The sequence below is a fragment of the Colobus angolensis genome, unplaced genomic scaffold (assembly GCF_000951035.1).
Source record: "Colobus angolensis palliatus isolate OR3802 unplaced genomic scaffold, Cang.pa_1.0 Scaffold157, whole genome shotgun sequence".
Lineage (NCBI taxonomy): Eukaryota > Metazoa > Chordata > Mammalia > Primates > Cercopithecidae > Colobus > Colobus angolensis.
Window position 1 is genome coordinate 841,164 of NW_012114677.1, and position 17,208 is coordinate 858,371.

The 17,208-nt window shown below is 39.9% G+C and overlaps 1 protein-coding gene across 2 annotated transcripts in view; it reads left to right on the top strand.

Moving 5' to 3' along the window:
- LOC105508009 (HAUS augmin-like complex subunit 3) overlaps positions 1–17,208 on the top strand; it is a 170,828-nt gene that overhangs the window by 45,834 nt on the left and 107,786 nt on the right. For both annotated transcript variants that reach the window (XM_011936758.1, XM_011936757.1), the window contains 2 exons: positions 420–613; positions 5,859–5,971. In XM_011936758.1, the coding sequence (XP_011792148.1) occupies positions 420–613; positions 5,859–5,971 (307 nt within the window). The remainder of the gene's footprint in view (positions 1–419; positions 614–5,858; positions 5,972–17,208) is intronic.

Consider the following 17,208-nt stretch of genomic DNA (forward strand, 5'->3'; position numbering starts at 1 on the left):
TATATATATTACATTTTGGTCCTTTGATCTTGTATCCTGCAACCTTGCTAAATTTACATATTAGCTTCAGGATTCATTTTTTACAGGTTCCTTTAGATTTTCTACACAGACATTCATGCCATCTGTTAATAGGGAAAGTATGATGCTTCCTTTCTGATGTGTATGCCTTTTATTCCTTTCTCCTTTCATATTGCCCTGGATGAGACTTCCATCATGATGCTGGAGAGGGTAGAGACCAGATTTGGAGCGTAAAGTCATGGATTCGGATTTTGGCCTGCCTCAACTGTCATTTAAAAAGCCATTCATTTTCAAGTTTAATTTTAGGCCTTTTCTTGTTCTCTCTGCTTAATTTTAAAATGTTTATCTTTCTACAACAGATATATTGTCTAGGTTTAATTTATTTTGTTGTGTTTCCACAGACCCCTGTTTCCTCTGTTAGAGGAATTGTGATATTACTCAAGCGCCAAGCAGAGGGTGGCTATGGTTGTCCAGATGCCCCGGCCTGTGGTCCTGTCCTGGAGGGCTTTGTGTCGAATGATCCATGTATCTACATTCAAATAGAGCACTCTGCTATCTGGGACCAAGAACAGGAGGCACATCGACAATCTGCCCGGTAAAAAATCTTCACGCATGGACTCACACCCTACTTACATGCCTGCTTTATACTGATGGAAAGTTTTTCAAGGTCCAGTTTTAATTGTTTAAACTTTTAGAAGTTTTGCATGGGCACATGAAAATAAAATGGATCCAAGTGATAGAAATCTCTGCAAATACTGGCCCTGTCTCTCCCAGAGAGTATCCGGAATGGAGTTGCATTCTTCTATGGGAGCAGCCTGCTCTAGGACTTGAAGCAACTTCACAATGAGAAGCTAGGGAGAAAAGCATCAACCCCAGACCCTGAAAATCCCCTGTCACTGGTAGAGTCCCAGATGATTTTCCTTATCATACTTATTCATTCATTCACAGCATTAGAAAATAAAGTTATCACTGCCTGCAAACAATAAATTGTCCTTAATACCACCAAGGATGGGACTAGTTTCAAAGCTCCATGTCTATGGAAAGAGGCAAGACCTGTCTCACCTCTTTGGACTGGCCCTCTTAGAATCACAGAATTTTAGAGCAGGCAGGGTTACTCCTGCCGCCCCTTCTGGATTCTGAAAAACCGTTTCTGGGATGGATCTTGTACTCTTCCTCACTGTTTCTTTGCTTAAGTTATGCACATGACTTGGGCTTCTGCCTCAAATGGAGATATCCACTACCTTCCCAGCCCTCTGATTTAAGGCCAGTTAGCCACCCTGGAAGATCAAGGCAGCTCCGGAGGAAGCTGGGCCCCATTACTAGCCTTTCCATGCTTCATACAGACTCACTGGGCTCTGGGTGATTTTAGGTAACTTTTGGGGAGAAGGGGACAATGTGTGACAAACATAGCTTTCAGCTCCCAACAGAACCCTTCATTTTCTTTTTATGTAATTTTCTCTTTAAAGAACAACTGGTCAGGTCTAGTGTATGGAGAGCCCTTGTGAGGACAGAGCCCTAATATCTGGATGATGTTGCTGAATTTAGTTGACGTTTTCCACTTGGACATCTAGTGGTCATTTTAGGCAAACATGTCCAGACTGAGCTCCTGTCTTCCCTGGACCCTGCCTCCTGTGGCCTGGCTGTCTTAGTGTCAGCCCTCCATGAGCTTAGGCAAAAAGTCCTGGGGTTAACTCTCACTTCTCTCTACTTTTCACAAACCATATCAAGCTCTCAGCAAGTCCTATTGGCTCTGCCTTCAAGTGTAGCTAGAATCTGCCCTCTGCTTATCCACTGTGTTGCTGTTACTCAGCACAGGTTGTTACCTCCTACTGGATCACAAGAACTTCCACACTGGACTCCTGCTTCCACCTGCCCCTTCAGTCTGTTTTCCGTGCAGCACCCAGAGCTGGCCTGTTAAAGCATAAATCAGATCACATCACTTCCCTGCCCCAAACCCTCAAACAACTCCTGCTTTACTCTGAGGAAAACCCAAAATCACTGCTTTTAGACCTTCTGGCTAAGATCAAGTGTAGAAAAGCCACAGGACCTGTGAAGACCCTTGGCCTCAAGGTCTGCTTACTCTGGCCCCTCTGCTGTCTTCAGCCTCACCCCTCCTCTTTCCCGGCCTCAGTGCACTCCCACCTCCTTGCTGTTCCTGACCATGTGTTACGCGCCTCTGCCCAAGGGCCTGGTGCCACCATCCCTCCTTGCAGCATTCTCCCAAATAGCTGCATGGTTTGCTGCCACATTCCTTTATGTTTTTCTCTGAACAAACAAAAAGTAAACTATGAAAACACGAAAGTACAAAGTAGTATACGCATCCGCCCAGGCCAACATTATCAAAGGTTTTTCCTTACTTCCTTCATCTGTCCCTTTCCTGGGGAAGGGGGAGAGGACTGAGGTTAAAGAAAATCCCAACCTATTGTTTTGCCCTCTCATGACTCTAAAAACTATGGGCTTTGTTTTGTTTTGTTTTTACAGAGCCACAGTGCCATTTTAAAACTTAACAAGTTGTATACCCAGTCCAAATTCGAAGTTACCTGAGTGTCTCAAAAATGTCCTTCTACAGTTGACTTGTTGGGATCAGGACATAGCATTGGGTGGCCGTGTCTCTAGTTTTTCTAATCTGGAGCATCCCTCAGCCCCTCTCCCTGTCTTGGAGGAGGTCCCATGTCCTGGATTCGTTTGTTTGCCTCATCATGAAGTTCTTTAACTTGTTCTCTCTCCTCCGTATTTTCTGTAAACTGGAGTTAGCTCTAAATGCTTGATTATTTGGGTCCAACTTGTTTTGCGCAGCACTTCCTAGGTGGAGCCGTAAGCTTCATACTCCATCTGTGATGCAGTTGGATGGCCAGATTTAACAAATTCAAATATAGGACACTAAATTTGAATTTCAGATAAATAACTAATTTCTTAGTATATGTATGTCCCAAGTATTGCATAGGACATTCTTACACTAGAAGAATACATCTCTAAAAAATATGTAATTTTTTTCAGAAAATAATTATTCATGATTTTTCTGAAATTCAGACTTAACTGGTGTCCTCCTGACTTCCCTTAGTGATGCAATTGGGTTGTCCCAGTTTTCATGGTGCTGAGAGGGAGCAGTGGGTTCAGGTGGTGTCAGCACGAGCCCTTCCTTATAAACTTCTCCCCCAAACTTTCCCTTAATGGTTTTGTCCTTTGATGAGGATCATCTAAATCACTTATTTAATTATGGCTAGTAAGATGGTGATTTTTCTAACTCTATCATTTCTTCCACATTTAGTGGCTAAAATTTTCTGTCAATAACTTTCCTCTACCAACTAGGCTTTTGCTTACCTTATCCTTCATGTCTTTCCTCAAGAGTTACCTTGGCTAGGAACAGTGGCTCAGGCTGAGGTGGGAGGATGGCTTGAGGCTGGAGTTTGAGACTAGCCTGAGCAACATAGTGAGACCCCATCTCTACAAAAAATTTAAAAATTACCCGGGTACAGTGGCATGTGCCTATAGTCCCAGCTACTCCAGAGGCTGATGTTGGAGGATCACTTCAGCCCAGCAGTTTGAAGCTGCAGTGAGCTGTGATTGCGCTACTGCACTCTAGCCTGGATGACAGAGTGAGGCCCTGTCTTAAAAAAAAAAAAAAAAATTACCAAGCTAAAATAAATAAAAAATAATTACCAAGCTAAAAAAAAAAAGAAAGAATTACCTTATCAGACCTTCCTTGACCACCCTACATGAGATGGTACCCCACTGCTAACCCCACATACATGACTTTTATTTGTGTTCAGTAGTGTGTTCATTAATGTATCCCCAATATCTAAGAACAATGCTACAAAGCAAGTGTTTAATCAGTATTTATTCAATATTTATCATTGAATGAATGAATGTTGAGGCTTAATTTTTACAAGTTCTAGGACAATCAAATTAATACATTGCCTCAAGTACCATAAATTGGAAATAATAATCCCAATCCTATGATTATATCTTTGAGATGCAAAATAAATTTAAATAAATCACATTTAAATTAATACGCATACTTTTTTGCACAAAACATGTTTAATAACATTTATTAAATGACCTGTGCAAGGCCTTTCACGTACACACTCTCCCTTCACCTTCACATTCTCTCTGTATGTTATACCTTATTCACTCCATTTTACAGATGAGAAAGCCTCAAATCTAGCTTATATATATGTAAACATATATGTGTGTATGCGTGTATATACATATACGTATATACATGTTTTATTTTAAGAGCCAGAGTCTCTCTTTGTTGCCCAAGTTGGAGTGCAGTGGTTGTGATCACGACTCATTGCAGCCTCAACCTCCTGGGCTCAAGTGATTCTCCCTCCTCAGCAACCTTACCCCAGTAGCTAGGACTTTAGGACTATAGGCATGCACCACCATGCCTCGCTAATTGCCATTTAGCTTACAAGGTATTCTTTTTGTTGTTTGTTTTATCAAGATAAAAATCAATTAGTCTCTTATTAGCAGAAGATAGTGTAGTTGGTAGATTACCTTATCATAGAACTCTTGAGTTTCAAGGATGAAGGAGCAGCAACGGGAAGTGAGCTCCATGGTCCCAGTTCCTCCTCCATCTTGGACACCCTCCTCATCAGTCCAGCCAAGCCAAGATCTGAAGCTGTGTTATTGGCACTTTACCCTCCCTACCATCCTGGCCGCCCTTTTCAAGGGAAACCAAGGTGAAATCACATAAAGTACAAAAAGCCTACAAATGTCTTTCTGTGGAACAAGTCCAAGCAAAATCTAACTGCAGTTTAGCTAAGTGTGCAAAGCTCATTAGGCTCTTGATTTCTTTCTTCCTCAGCTCTAACCAAAGAACCTCGGTCTTCTGGGACCAAGAACAGGAGGCACATCAACAATTTGCCAGGTAAGAAATCTTCATTAATGTATTAATGAACATTTACTATAAAGAGGGATTGATGGCTTTGGTAGCTTAGAGTTTGGGCCCTGGCAGCAGGAAGATACGGTCTCAGATCCCAGCATTGCCATTTGTTAGTCATTTAATCCTGGCCAAATTGCTTAAGCTTTTCAAGACTAAGTTTTCTCATCTGTAAAATGGTTCTAGTGCATGCCAGATAGGATTGTGATGAGGTTTCAATGCAGCAATCACTTCACACACAATGCTACGAAGTGTTCAGCATGGTATCTGGCACATGGTAAGTATTCAGTCAATTTTAACAATTGTGAATCCCATATTCAAAGTGCTCATGGTATAATGGAGAGAACAAATGTTCAAGGTACCTTATAATACAGCAAGTGTGCTTCCCACTGTACTACATGTGTGGGCAGGGGTACAGAAGAGATACAGAAGAGGGAGCAGCCCCCTGCCTGCGGAATTAGGGCACACCTTCCTGAAGATGGCCCTTGAACAGTTTGTGAAAACTGTGGGAAGAGAATTGTAGTCAAGAATACAGTATATGCAGTGGCCCAGGAGCAGAGCAGGACATGGCACAGCCTGGTGGTGGAGGAAAGGGAATTTAGTGCGATAAGAGAGTAGAATGTTTAAGGGGAGCTCTGGGAGAATGGGCTAGAGAGTCATCTTGGGGCCTGGCTATAAAGAGCCCAGAGTAGGTCTTACTCTACAGGTAATGGGATGTTACCCAGGGATAAGCACTTGACAGTTGCGTGACCTTTGGTACCTTACCTTGTCTCTCTGTGTCTCACTTTCATCATCTGTAAAATGCAGATAATAAATAATACCAACCTCTTGGAATTCTTTAGTTAATGTGTGTATGTGCTAAGTGATAGCTATTCGTTGAGTAGTAGTAATATTTTTCCAAGGTTGAAAGTTCCAAGTTAATGTTTAAATCAGTGAATTTCTTTTCATCTTCTAGGAACGTGCTGTTTCAAACACTGAAATGTAAATGTCCTGTTATTTGTTTTAATGCTAAGGATTTTGTGAGAATAGTGCTGCAGTTTTTTGGTAATGATGGCAGTTGGAAGCATGGTAAGTTATATTTTTTGTTCTTTCTATAATTTAACTCTTCAGCTGTGACTCCTCCTATCAATGGGAGAATGGTGAGGGCAGCCATGTCACACAACTCCTGGGGAACCTGGCCGCACAGACTGATATGCCTCCTCATGGGCCCTAGGCATGGGGAGGAAGTTTTCCTCCATGTTTCTAGGTTATTTGAATTTTTACAAGTATACATTACTTTCATAATTTAAAATAGGAAAGAATTAACTTATGTAGCATGGTCAGTGAGATTTGTTGTTACCACAAATAGCTTATAAATTTTCTAAGAATTAAACTACAGTCCAGAGTAATTAACATTGAAACAATATAGGACCTACCTTTTATTTAAAATACTGAAGATTTTAAATATATATATGTATTTTAGTTTTTTGATTTTTTTAGAGATGGGGTCCAACTCTGTTGCCCAGGTTGGTCTCAAACTGCTGGCCTCAAGCCAACTTCCTACCTCAACTTCCCAAAGTGCTGGGATTATAGGCGTGACCACTGCACCTTGCTTAAAATAGTAAAGTTGTTTATAACTTTTTAAAAACTAGATGGACATGGCCGGGTGCGGTGGCTCACACCTGTAATCCCAGCACTTTGGGAGGCTGAGGCGGGCGGATCACGAGGTCAGGAGTTGGAGACCAGCCTGGCCAACATGGTGAAACCCCGTCTCTACTAAAAATACAAAATTTAGCTGGGCGTGGTGGCTCATGACTGTAATCCTAGCTACTCAGGAAGCTGAGGCAGGAGAATTGCTTGAGCCCAGGAGGTGGAGGTTGTAGTGAGCTGATATTGTGTACTGCACTCCAGCCTGGGGGACAGAGTGAGACTCTGTCTCAGGAGAAAAAAAAAAACACACACACAATTAGATGGACAGATAAGTGGTAAAGAAAATATAGCAAAAATATTCATTGTAGAGTCTAGGTAGTGGACATATGTGTTCACTGTATAATTCTTTTCAAATTGTATATTTGAAAATATTCATAATAAAAGGTTGGAAAAAGCCCTTTTTATTGTCAAAAATTTCTAACATATACAAAAGTAGTCATCACCCGGTTTCAACAATTATCAATTTCCAGCCAATCTTTTTTTTTTTTTTTTTGAGATGGAGTCTCGCTCTGTCACCCAGGCTGGAGTACAGTTGCATGATCTTGGCTCACTGCAACCTCTGCCTCCCTTGGTTCAAGTGATTCTCCTGCCTCAGCCTCCCGAGTAGCTGGGACTACAGGTGCGCACCACCATGAATGGCTAATTTTTGTATTTTTATTAGAGACGGGGTTTCACCATGCTGGCCAGGCTAGTCTTGAACTCCTGGCTTTGTGATCTGCCCCCCTCGGCCTCCCAAAGTGAGCCACCGCACCTGGCTCCAGCCAATCTTTTGCTCTATAACTCCCCATACTTCCAAACTGCCACCTCCTGAATACTTTGTAGCAAAACCCAAACATCATGTGATTCATCTCTAAATATTTCAATTGTATGACTAAAATGTGAGATTCAGTTTTTAAAACAACACCATCATCTCTACCCACCCCCGAGCAAAATAGCCAATAATCTTTTTCTCTTTTTTTCCTTCTAAAAATTTTACTGATTCATAATAGATACACATTTTGGGGGGGGACTTGTGATATTTTGATATATTCATATAATGTGTAATTGTAATAATCAAATCCGTGTAACTGGGATATCTATCACCTTAAACATTTATCTTTTCTTTATACTGGGAACATTTGAATTTTCCTTTACTAGCTATTTTGAAATATACAATAGATTATTGTTTACTATAGTCACTCTACTGATTTACTGGACACCAGGTCTTCTTTCTTCTACCTAACAATATATTTGCAACTGTTAATCAACTACTCTTAATCCCACCCACCACTCCCTTACCCTTCCTGACCTCTGGAAACCACCAATCTACTCTACCTTCATGAGATCTGCTTTCTTAGCTCCTACATATGAGTGAGAACCTGTGATGTTTGTCTTTCTGTGCTTGGCTTATTTCACTTACGACCTCCAGTTCCATCCATGTTGCTGCAAATGACAGGATTTCATTCTTTTTTATGGCTGAATAGTAATTCCATTGTGTAAATATACCACATTTTCTTCATTTATCTGTTGATGGACACTCAGGTTAATTCCTTATTTTGGCATTGTGAGTAGTGCTGCAGTAACATGGAAATGCAGATATTGCTCTGACATGTTGATTCTTTTGAATATTTTGATTCTTTTGAATATATACCCAGGAGTGGGATTGCTGGATCATATGGTAGCTCTATTTCGTTTTTTGAGGAACCTACATACTGTTTTCCATAGTGGCTGTACTAATTTACTTTCCTACCAATAGTGTATGAGGGTTCCCCTTTCTCCATATCCTCACCAGTATCTGTTATTCCCTATCTTTTTGATGAAAGTCCTTTTAAATTGGGGTGAGATGATATCTCATTGTGATTTTCCTTGCGTTTTTCTTATGATTAGTGATGTTTAGCATTTTTAAATATTCTTGTTGGCCTTTTGTATATCTTCCTTTCAGAAATGTCTATTCAAATAATTTGCCTCTTTTAAATCATGTTTCCCGCTGTTGAACTGTTTGAGTTCCTTTTATATCCTGGTTATTAATCCCCTACCAGGTGGATAGTTTGCAAATATTTTCTTCCAGTCTGTGAGTTGTCTCTTCACTCCATTGTTTCCTTTGCTATACAGCTTTTGCTTGATGTAATTTCATTTGTCTATTTTTGCTTTTGTTGCCTATACTTTTGAAGTTTTAGTAAAAAAAAAAAAAAATCATTGCCCAGACAAATGTCCTGGAGCATTTTCCCAGTGTTTTCTTCCAGATGTTTCATAGTTTCAGGTTCTTAGATTTAAGTCCTTAATCCCTTTTGATTTGATTTTTGTATATGGTGAGAGATAGGAGTCTAGTTTCATTCTTCTGCATGTGATTTTCCCAGCACCTTTCCCCAATATATATTCTTGGAGCCTGTCAAAAATGAATTGGCTGTAAATGTGTTGATTTATTTCTGGGGTCTCTATTCTGTTCCATTGGTCTATGTGTCTGTTTTTATGTCAGTACCATGCTGCGTTGGTTATTATAGCTTTGTAGTGTAATTTGAAGTCAGGTAGTGTGATTCCTCCAGCTTTGTTATTTTTGCTTGTGATTGCTTGGCTATTCAGGGTGTTTGGTTCCCTACAGATTTTAGGCTTTTTTTGTCCTATTTGTTTTATTTTTTTTTTATTTTTTATTTTTTTGAGATGGAATCTTGCTCTGTTGCTAGGCTGGAGGGCAGTGGTGTGATCTCGGCTCACTGCAACCTCCACCTCCTGGGTTCAAGCGATTCTCGTGCCTCAGCCTCCCAAGTAGCTGGGACTATAGGCACCTGCCACCACGCCTATATTTGTATTTTTAGTACAGACAGGGTTTCACCATGTTGGCCAGGATGGTCTCGATCTCCTGACCTTGTGATCCGCCCACCTTGGTCTCCTAAAGTCCTGGGATTACAGGCGTGAGCCACCGCACCTGGCCTTTTTGTCCTATTTCTATGAAGAATGTCATTGGTATTTTGATAGAGATTTCATTGACTCTTTGATTGCTTTAGGTAACATAGATTTTTTTTTTTTTTTTTGAGATGGAGTCTCGCCTTGTCACCTAGGCTGGAGTGCAGTGGCATGATCCTGGCTCACTACAAGCTCTGCCTCCCAGGTTCACACCATTCTCCTGCCTCAGCCTCCTGAGTAGCTGGGACTACAGGCACCTGCCACCATGCCCAGCTAATTTTTTGTATTTTTAGTAGAGACGGGGTTTCACCCTGTTAGCCAGGATGGTCTCGATCTCCTGACCTCATGAGCCACTGCGCCCAGCCGGTAACATTGATCTTTTAGCAATATTAATTCTTGCTTTCCCTCACTTTTATTCTGTGTAAATCTGTATAAGTATTTCCTTATCCAATCAGCCATTCCATGTCTTTTAATTGAAACATTTAGTCCATTTACATTCAATATTATTGGTAGGTGAGGACTTATTACTGCCATTTTATTACTTGTGGTTAAGTGATTTTCTCTGGTAGGATCTTTTTAATTTGTTGCTTTCTTTTGTGTGTGTATTTATTGTAGGTTTTTGCTTTGTGGTTACAAAAACCGATAATATATACACTACAGATAAAAAGGAGGCTTACAAAAAAATCTTGTAACAAGTTATTTTAAACAGATGACAACTTACCTTTATTTACAAAGAATAGAAACAAACAAATAAAGGAAAAACTAAAAAACTTCTACACTTTAATTCCACCCCCTACACACATTTTGACTTTTTGTTGCCTCAATTTATGTGTTTTTATATGGCCCATCTCTTAGCAGATTGCCATAGCTGTTACTGTTTTTTTGTAGATTTATCTTTTAATCTTCACACTGGAATTATGAGTGGATTGCATACCACAATTACAGTGTTAGAGTGTGCTGAGTTTGTGTATTTACTTTTACCAGTGGGTTTCAATCCTTCAAACGTTTTCTTTTTGTATGTTTGTGTTTTTTTCTTTCAGTTTGAAGAACTCCTTTTAGCATATCTTGGAAGACGTATCTGGTGGTGATGAATTTCCTCAGTTTTTGTTTGTCTGGGGCTTTATTTCTTTTTCATGTTTGAAGGATAGCTTTGCTGGGCACAGAATTCTTGGTTGGCAGTTGTCTTTTGTTTTGTTTTCCTTTTTATTGGGCGGGAGGGTGGTGGGGAGATGGGGTCTCACTCTGTCACCCAGGCTGGAATGCAGTGGTGCGATCATAGCTCACTGTAACCTCAAATTCCTGGGCTGAAGTGATCCTCCTGCATCAGCCTTCCAAGTAGTTGGGACTACAGGTGTGTTCTACCACACCCAGGTAATTTTTTTATTTTGATTTTGTAGAGACAGGGGTCTCACTATGTTGTCCTGGCTGCTGTTGAACTCCTAGCCTGAAGCAATCCTCCTGCCTTGGGCTCCCAAAGTGTTGGGATTACAGGTGTGGGCCACCAAGCCTGGCAGTTTTCTTTTCTTTCGGCACTTTGAATAGGTTATCCCACTCCTCCTTCTGTTGAGAAACCTGTTGCCAGATGAATTGGAGCTCCTTTATATGTTATTTGTTCTTTTCTCTTGCTGTTTTTGGGGTCCTTTCTTTGTCCTTGACCTTTGGGGGTTTGCTTATTATATGTGTAGTATAATATAGAGTAGTTATATTTGGGTAATTATAAGGTAGTTTTATTTGGGTTTAATCTGTTTAGTGATCTCTGGCCTTCCTGTACCTGGATATTTATATATTTCTCAAGATTCGGGCTGGGCGCAGTGGCTCATGCCTCAAATCCCAGCACTTTGGGAGACTGAGGCAGGTGGATCACTTGAGGTCAGGAGTTTAAGACCAGCCTAGCCAACACGGTGAAACCCTGTCTCTACTAAAAATTCAAAAGTGAGCCGGACATGATGGCACATACCTGTAATCCCAGATACTCAGGAGACTGAGACGGGAGAATCACTTTTAATCCAGGAGGCAGAGGTTGCAGTGAGCCAAGATCAAGCCATTGCACTTCTGCCTGAGCAACAGAGCAAGACTCCATCTAAAAAAAAAAAAAAAAAAAAAAAAAAAGATTTGGGAAGTTTTCTGTTATAATTTTTTGAATAAGCTTTCTACTCCTTGCTCTTGCTCTGCTTCATCTTGAACATCAATAATTCTTATATTTGCTCTTTTGAGGCAATTTTCTATATCTTATAGGTGTTCTTCATTTCTCTTCTTCCTTTTCTTTTTTCTCCTCTGTGTCTTTTCCAGTAGCCTATCTTCAGACTCACTGATTCTTTTCTCTACTTGATCCATTCTGCTGTTGAGAGCCTCTAATGAATTTTTTTGTTCAGCAAATATATTTCTGAGTTCTAGGATTTCTGTTTGATTTTTTTAAATTATGTCAGCCTCCATTAAATTTTTCCGATTAATTTCTGGGTTTTTCTGTGTTATTTTAGAGATCACTGAGTTTCCTTAACACTGCAGTTTTGAATTCTTGATCAAAGAGCTTCCCTATTGCCCTCCTGTTAAGGTCAGTCCCTGGCTCCTTGCTTTGTCTGGTTTGAGGAGGTCATGGTTCCCCACTTACTGTTATTTCTTGTGAATATACGTCTATTTCTTTGCATTGAAGGATTAGTTTTTTGTTCCAATCTTCTCTTTCTGGCTTGTTTTGGTTTTTTATTGGATATGTTTGCTCAGAAATCTTTTTCAATATACCTGTTGAATATCTTTTCATTTTTGCTAGGTCCTTGCTTCCTTTTCAGCACTAGATGGCACCTTAAGCCCAGGTGTTCCTCAGCTCTAGCAAACTTCAGAGCGCTCCCCATCCCTGGTGAGGAAAGTCCCTAAGGGTATATACCTCGCAGTATGGGAAGGCTAGCTGGGAGTTCATGCCCAGGGGACCTGTAGGATCTACCTCCTACAACATGATCCTCCTGACCAGCCTTTCTGGTTTGGTGTCTTCTCTGTCTATGGTACAGAGGAGAGTGTCTGCTAGTCTCAACCACCGCCCATTTCTGGCTCTCCTCAGGGATATTTCTCCCTTCAGGCACTCATGATGCTTCCTGTGGATTGTGGCAGGGAGGGGTCTCCTGCCAGGGGGCCCAAGATGATAGGAAAGTTGATTGTCCACCTCAGTCTCACTTTTTCCAGTTTAGTCACTGAATTGAGGGAAATTTTTCTACATGTTTGGTGACTGGTAGATTGGGGAAGGGACATAAAGTCTGATTCTCTTACTGTCTGCATGGAGTTTTTTCACTTCTGTGTGGCCTTGGAAACTGTGTCATCCTTATATTTGGGTTCTGGGATATTGCTGGTGATAATCTTGATGTTATATATTGGTTTTTGCTTTTCTGTGAAGGAGAGTGAAGCCAGCTTGCTTGTATTCCACCATTTTGGTAACATCACTCTATTACCAATAATCTCTTTTTATTATTAGATATCTAGTCAGTGTTTGTACTTCCCTAGTTGTTTTGTAACTGTTTTTGTTTTATTTGTTTTGTTTTTTACAATTTGTTTTAACTGGGGCCCAAAGCCCATAACTTGTATTTCTTTTTTTTTCCTCTTTCTTTCTTTCTTTTTTTCTTTTTTTAGTCTTGCTCTGTTGTTCAGACTAGAGTTCAGTAGTGCAATTTTGGCTCACTGCAACCTCTGCCTCCCAGGTTCAAGTGATTCTCCTGCCTCAGCCTCCTGAGTAGCTGGGATTACAGGCACGTGCCACTACGCCTGGCTAGTTTTTTATATTTTTGGTAGAGACGGGTTTCTCCATGTTGGCCAGGCTGGTCTCGAACTCCTGACCTCAGGTGATCTGCCTGCCTCGGCCTCTCAAAGTGTTTGGATTACAGGCATGGGCCACCACGCCCAGCCAGGTGTGCTTGTATTTCTTTAGCCTCTTTTTCTATATGTTCTCCCTTCCTCTGTCTTACATCCTTGCAGTTATTTTGTTGTTGAAGAAACCAGAGTGTTTGTCCTGTAGAATTTCTCACAGTCTGGATTTTACTGAGCACATCTCCTTGTCATTTAATATGTTCTCTCTCTTCTGTTTCCTGTAAATTGGCAGTTAGATCCAGATGCTTGATCAGATTCAGGTTAGATTTTGGGAGAGTAAGACTACATAGCCGGGCGCAGTGGCTCAAGCCTGTAATCCCAGCACTTTGGGAGGCCGAGACGGGCGGACCACGAGGTCAGGAGATCGAGACCATCCTGGCTAACACGGTGAAACCCCGTCTCTACTAAAAAATACAAAAAACTAGCCGGGCGAGGTGGCGGGCGCCTGTAGTCCCAGCTACTCGGGAGGCTGAGGCAGGAGAATGGCGTAAACCCAGGAGGCGGAGCTTGCAGTGAGCTGAGATCCGGCCACTGCACTCCAGCCTGGGCGGCAGAGCGAGACTCCATCTAAAAAAAAAAAAAAAAAAAAAAAAAAAAAAACTACATAAGTGTTGTATATATTCATCAGGAGGTATATAATGTTTGGGTGTTTACCTTTTTTTGTGATGTTAGAAGCTACTGCTTGTCATTGTCTAGGTTCCTTAATTGCAACATGGTGATATTTAAGATCTATTATGCTTTCTTCATTTATTAGCTGTAATACTTACATAAAGAGAAATCCCCCTTTATCATCTATTTGGTTACCCTAAGTATACTTCATATAGAAAAGTCAAGATAAAAATTTGATTATTTTCCTTTATTTACCTGTTTTCAAAATAATGAATTGTTTCATAGAATCACCAAAAGGTGATAATTTTAAAAGCCTTTTCATTTTAGTATCATTATGAGCATATGAATTTAAATATATTTGATATGTTTTGACACATTGCACATGATCTTTGATGAGTTAGGTGAGTCTTTGTCATACAAACCTAGTAATCTGGGCATCTTCCTTGATTTGTGGTATGGTAGGATATTTCCAGGTCGTCTTGTGCATTTCCTGCCCTAGACCTGAAATTAACCATTTCTTCAAGAAGCCCTATTACTTTAGTGAAAATGGCCTTTAGAGACCAGAATTTGGTCACTGGGTGTATACCTCACTATTAGGTTGACTTTTGTTACCAGGCTAAGATGTTTGTATTTTTTAAAGATGAAATATACCATGAGTTCGTACTGATAATTTTAATTCATGTTCAGGATGACAGAGTTTTTACTTAACCTTATTCATCTCCTTTAAAACACACCGAAGAATCCTTTGTACTTGGAGGTCAGTTTGGCTGTATATAAGATCACTGGTTTACATCTTTCTTTGTGTTTCTAAAATATGCTATACTATTGTTTTTTGGCATAAAGTGGTGCTTTCAGAAAGTGTGGTGAAAATCTGATTCTCTTTACCTAATTAGTGACTTGGTCTTTTTGTCGGAATGCCCAAAGTTTTTTGTTTGTTTTTGTTTTGTTTTCCTTTTTCTTTTTTTCTTTCTTTTTTTTTTTTAAGTCTAGTTGTTTTACTAGACTGTGTCTTAGTGTTGGCTGTTTTGGATCAGTTTTCCAATATATGTATGTACCTTTAAAAAAAAAAAACTTTGGCTGGGCGCAGTGGCTCATGTCTGTAATCCCAGCACTTTGGGAGGCCGAGGCAGGTGGATCACCTGAGGTTAGGAGTTCAAGACTGGCCTGGCCAACATGGTGAAACCCCATCTCTACTAAAAATGTGAAAATTAGCCAGGCACGGTAGCGTGCACCTGTAGTTCCAGCTACTCAGGAGGCTGAGGCAGAAGAATCACTTGAACCTGGGAGGCAGAGGTTGCAGTGAGCAGAGATCTCACAAGACTCTGTCTCAAAAAAAAAGAAAAAAAAAAGTTGTAAATAGCTTTTTGGTATAGCTTTAAAAAATAGCAGTTTTATTAAGATATAATTTCATACCATAAAATTCACTCTTTAACTGTACAATTCAGGTTTTTTAAGTAATCACAGAACTGTGCATCTATCACCACTACGTAATATCAGAACATTTTTGTCACCCCAGAAAGAAACCCTGTACTCCTTAGCAGCCACTCCCCATCTCCCCTTTCTCAGACTCTGGCAAGCACTAATCTGCAGATTTTTGTTTCTGGAGTTGTGTATTCTGAATATTTAACATGAATAGAATCATACAATATGTGGCCTTTTGTGACTGGCCTATTTCATTTAGCCTGATGTAGTTTTTTGTTGTTGTTGGATTTTAGCCTAGTGTTTTAAAGATTCATTCATGTTGTAGCATATATCAGTACTTTATTCCTTTTTATGGCTGAAAAATATTCATATTTTGTTTATTCATTCATTAGTTGATGGACATTTGAGTTGTTTTCACTTTTGGCTGTTATGATTAATGCTTCTGTGAACTTTGGTGTACAGGTCTTTGCATGGACATATTTTCAACTTGCTTGGGTATATATCTAGAAGAAGTAGAATTGCTGGGTCATGTGGTACTCTGTATTTAACATTCTGAGGAACTGCCAAACTTGTTTCCAACAGGTCTGCACCATTTTAACCAGCACTGTATATAGCATTGTAATTTCCCCACATCCTTGCCCAATACATGTTTTTGTCTATCTTTATTTTAGTCATCCAAGTGGATGTGAAGTGTTACATCCTTGTGGTTTTGGTTTGTATTATACTGATGCCTAATGATATTGGACATCTTCTCATGTGCTTATTGGCCACTTTTATGTCTTTTTTTTGGAGAAATGTCTGTTCAAATATTTTGCCCATTTAAAAATTGTGTTGTCTTTTTATTGTTTATTTGAAAGAATTATTTTTATATTCTAATATGAGTTTATTGTCAGATATACAATTTGCAAATACTTTCTCCCAATCTGTGACTTGTCTTTTTAATTTCTTGATGTCCTTTGAAGCACTCTTTTTTTTTTTTTTAAGGAAATCTGATTTATTTGTGTTTTCTTTTGTCATTTGTGTTTTTGGTGTCAAACCTAAGAAATTATTGTTTAATCCAAGGTCAGAAAGATTTACTCATATTTTTTTATACAAGTTTAATCATTTTCTCTCTGAGGTTAGGCTTATGATCCATTTTTTGTTAATTTTTGCATATGGTATGAGGTAAGGGTCTGTATTAGTGTCCTAGGTCTGCTGTAACATTACCATAAACTGAGTGCTTAAAACAACAAATTTATTTTCTTCTAGTTCTGGAGGCTGGAAGTCCAAATTAAGGTGTTGGCAGTTCCTTCTGGAGTGTCTGAGGGAAAATCCATTCTGTGACTCTCCTCCAGCTTCTAGTGGTGGCTGGAAGTCCTTTTCACTCCTTGATTTGTGGATACATCCCTCCAGTCCCTGCTTCCATCCTCATGTGGCCTTTTCCCTCTGTGTGTCTCTATATGTCACCTTCTTTTCCGTCTCTCATAAGGACACCCATCACTGCATTTAGGGCTCACCCTAACTTAAGATGATCTCATCTCAAGATTCCTACCATAATTATATCTGCAAAGGCCCTTACTTCAAATAAGTTCTCATTCTGAGATTCTGGGTCGAGTTATCTTTTGAGGACCACAGTTCAACCCACTGTTGGTATCTAACACCATTCTTAGTACTTTTGTTGAAAATCAACCAACCACTGATGTATGGGTTTACTTCTAGACTCTCAGTTCTGTTCCACTGATCTGTAGGTCTATTCCGTGTCAATACGATACAGTGTTGATTATGTATATGTCTTTATGTAGTTTAAAGTTATTATTATTATTTTTTTTGAGACGGAATCTCGCTCTGTCACCCAGGCTGGAGTGCTGTGGTGCAATCTC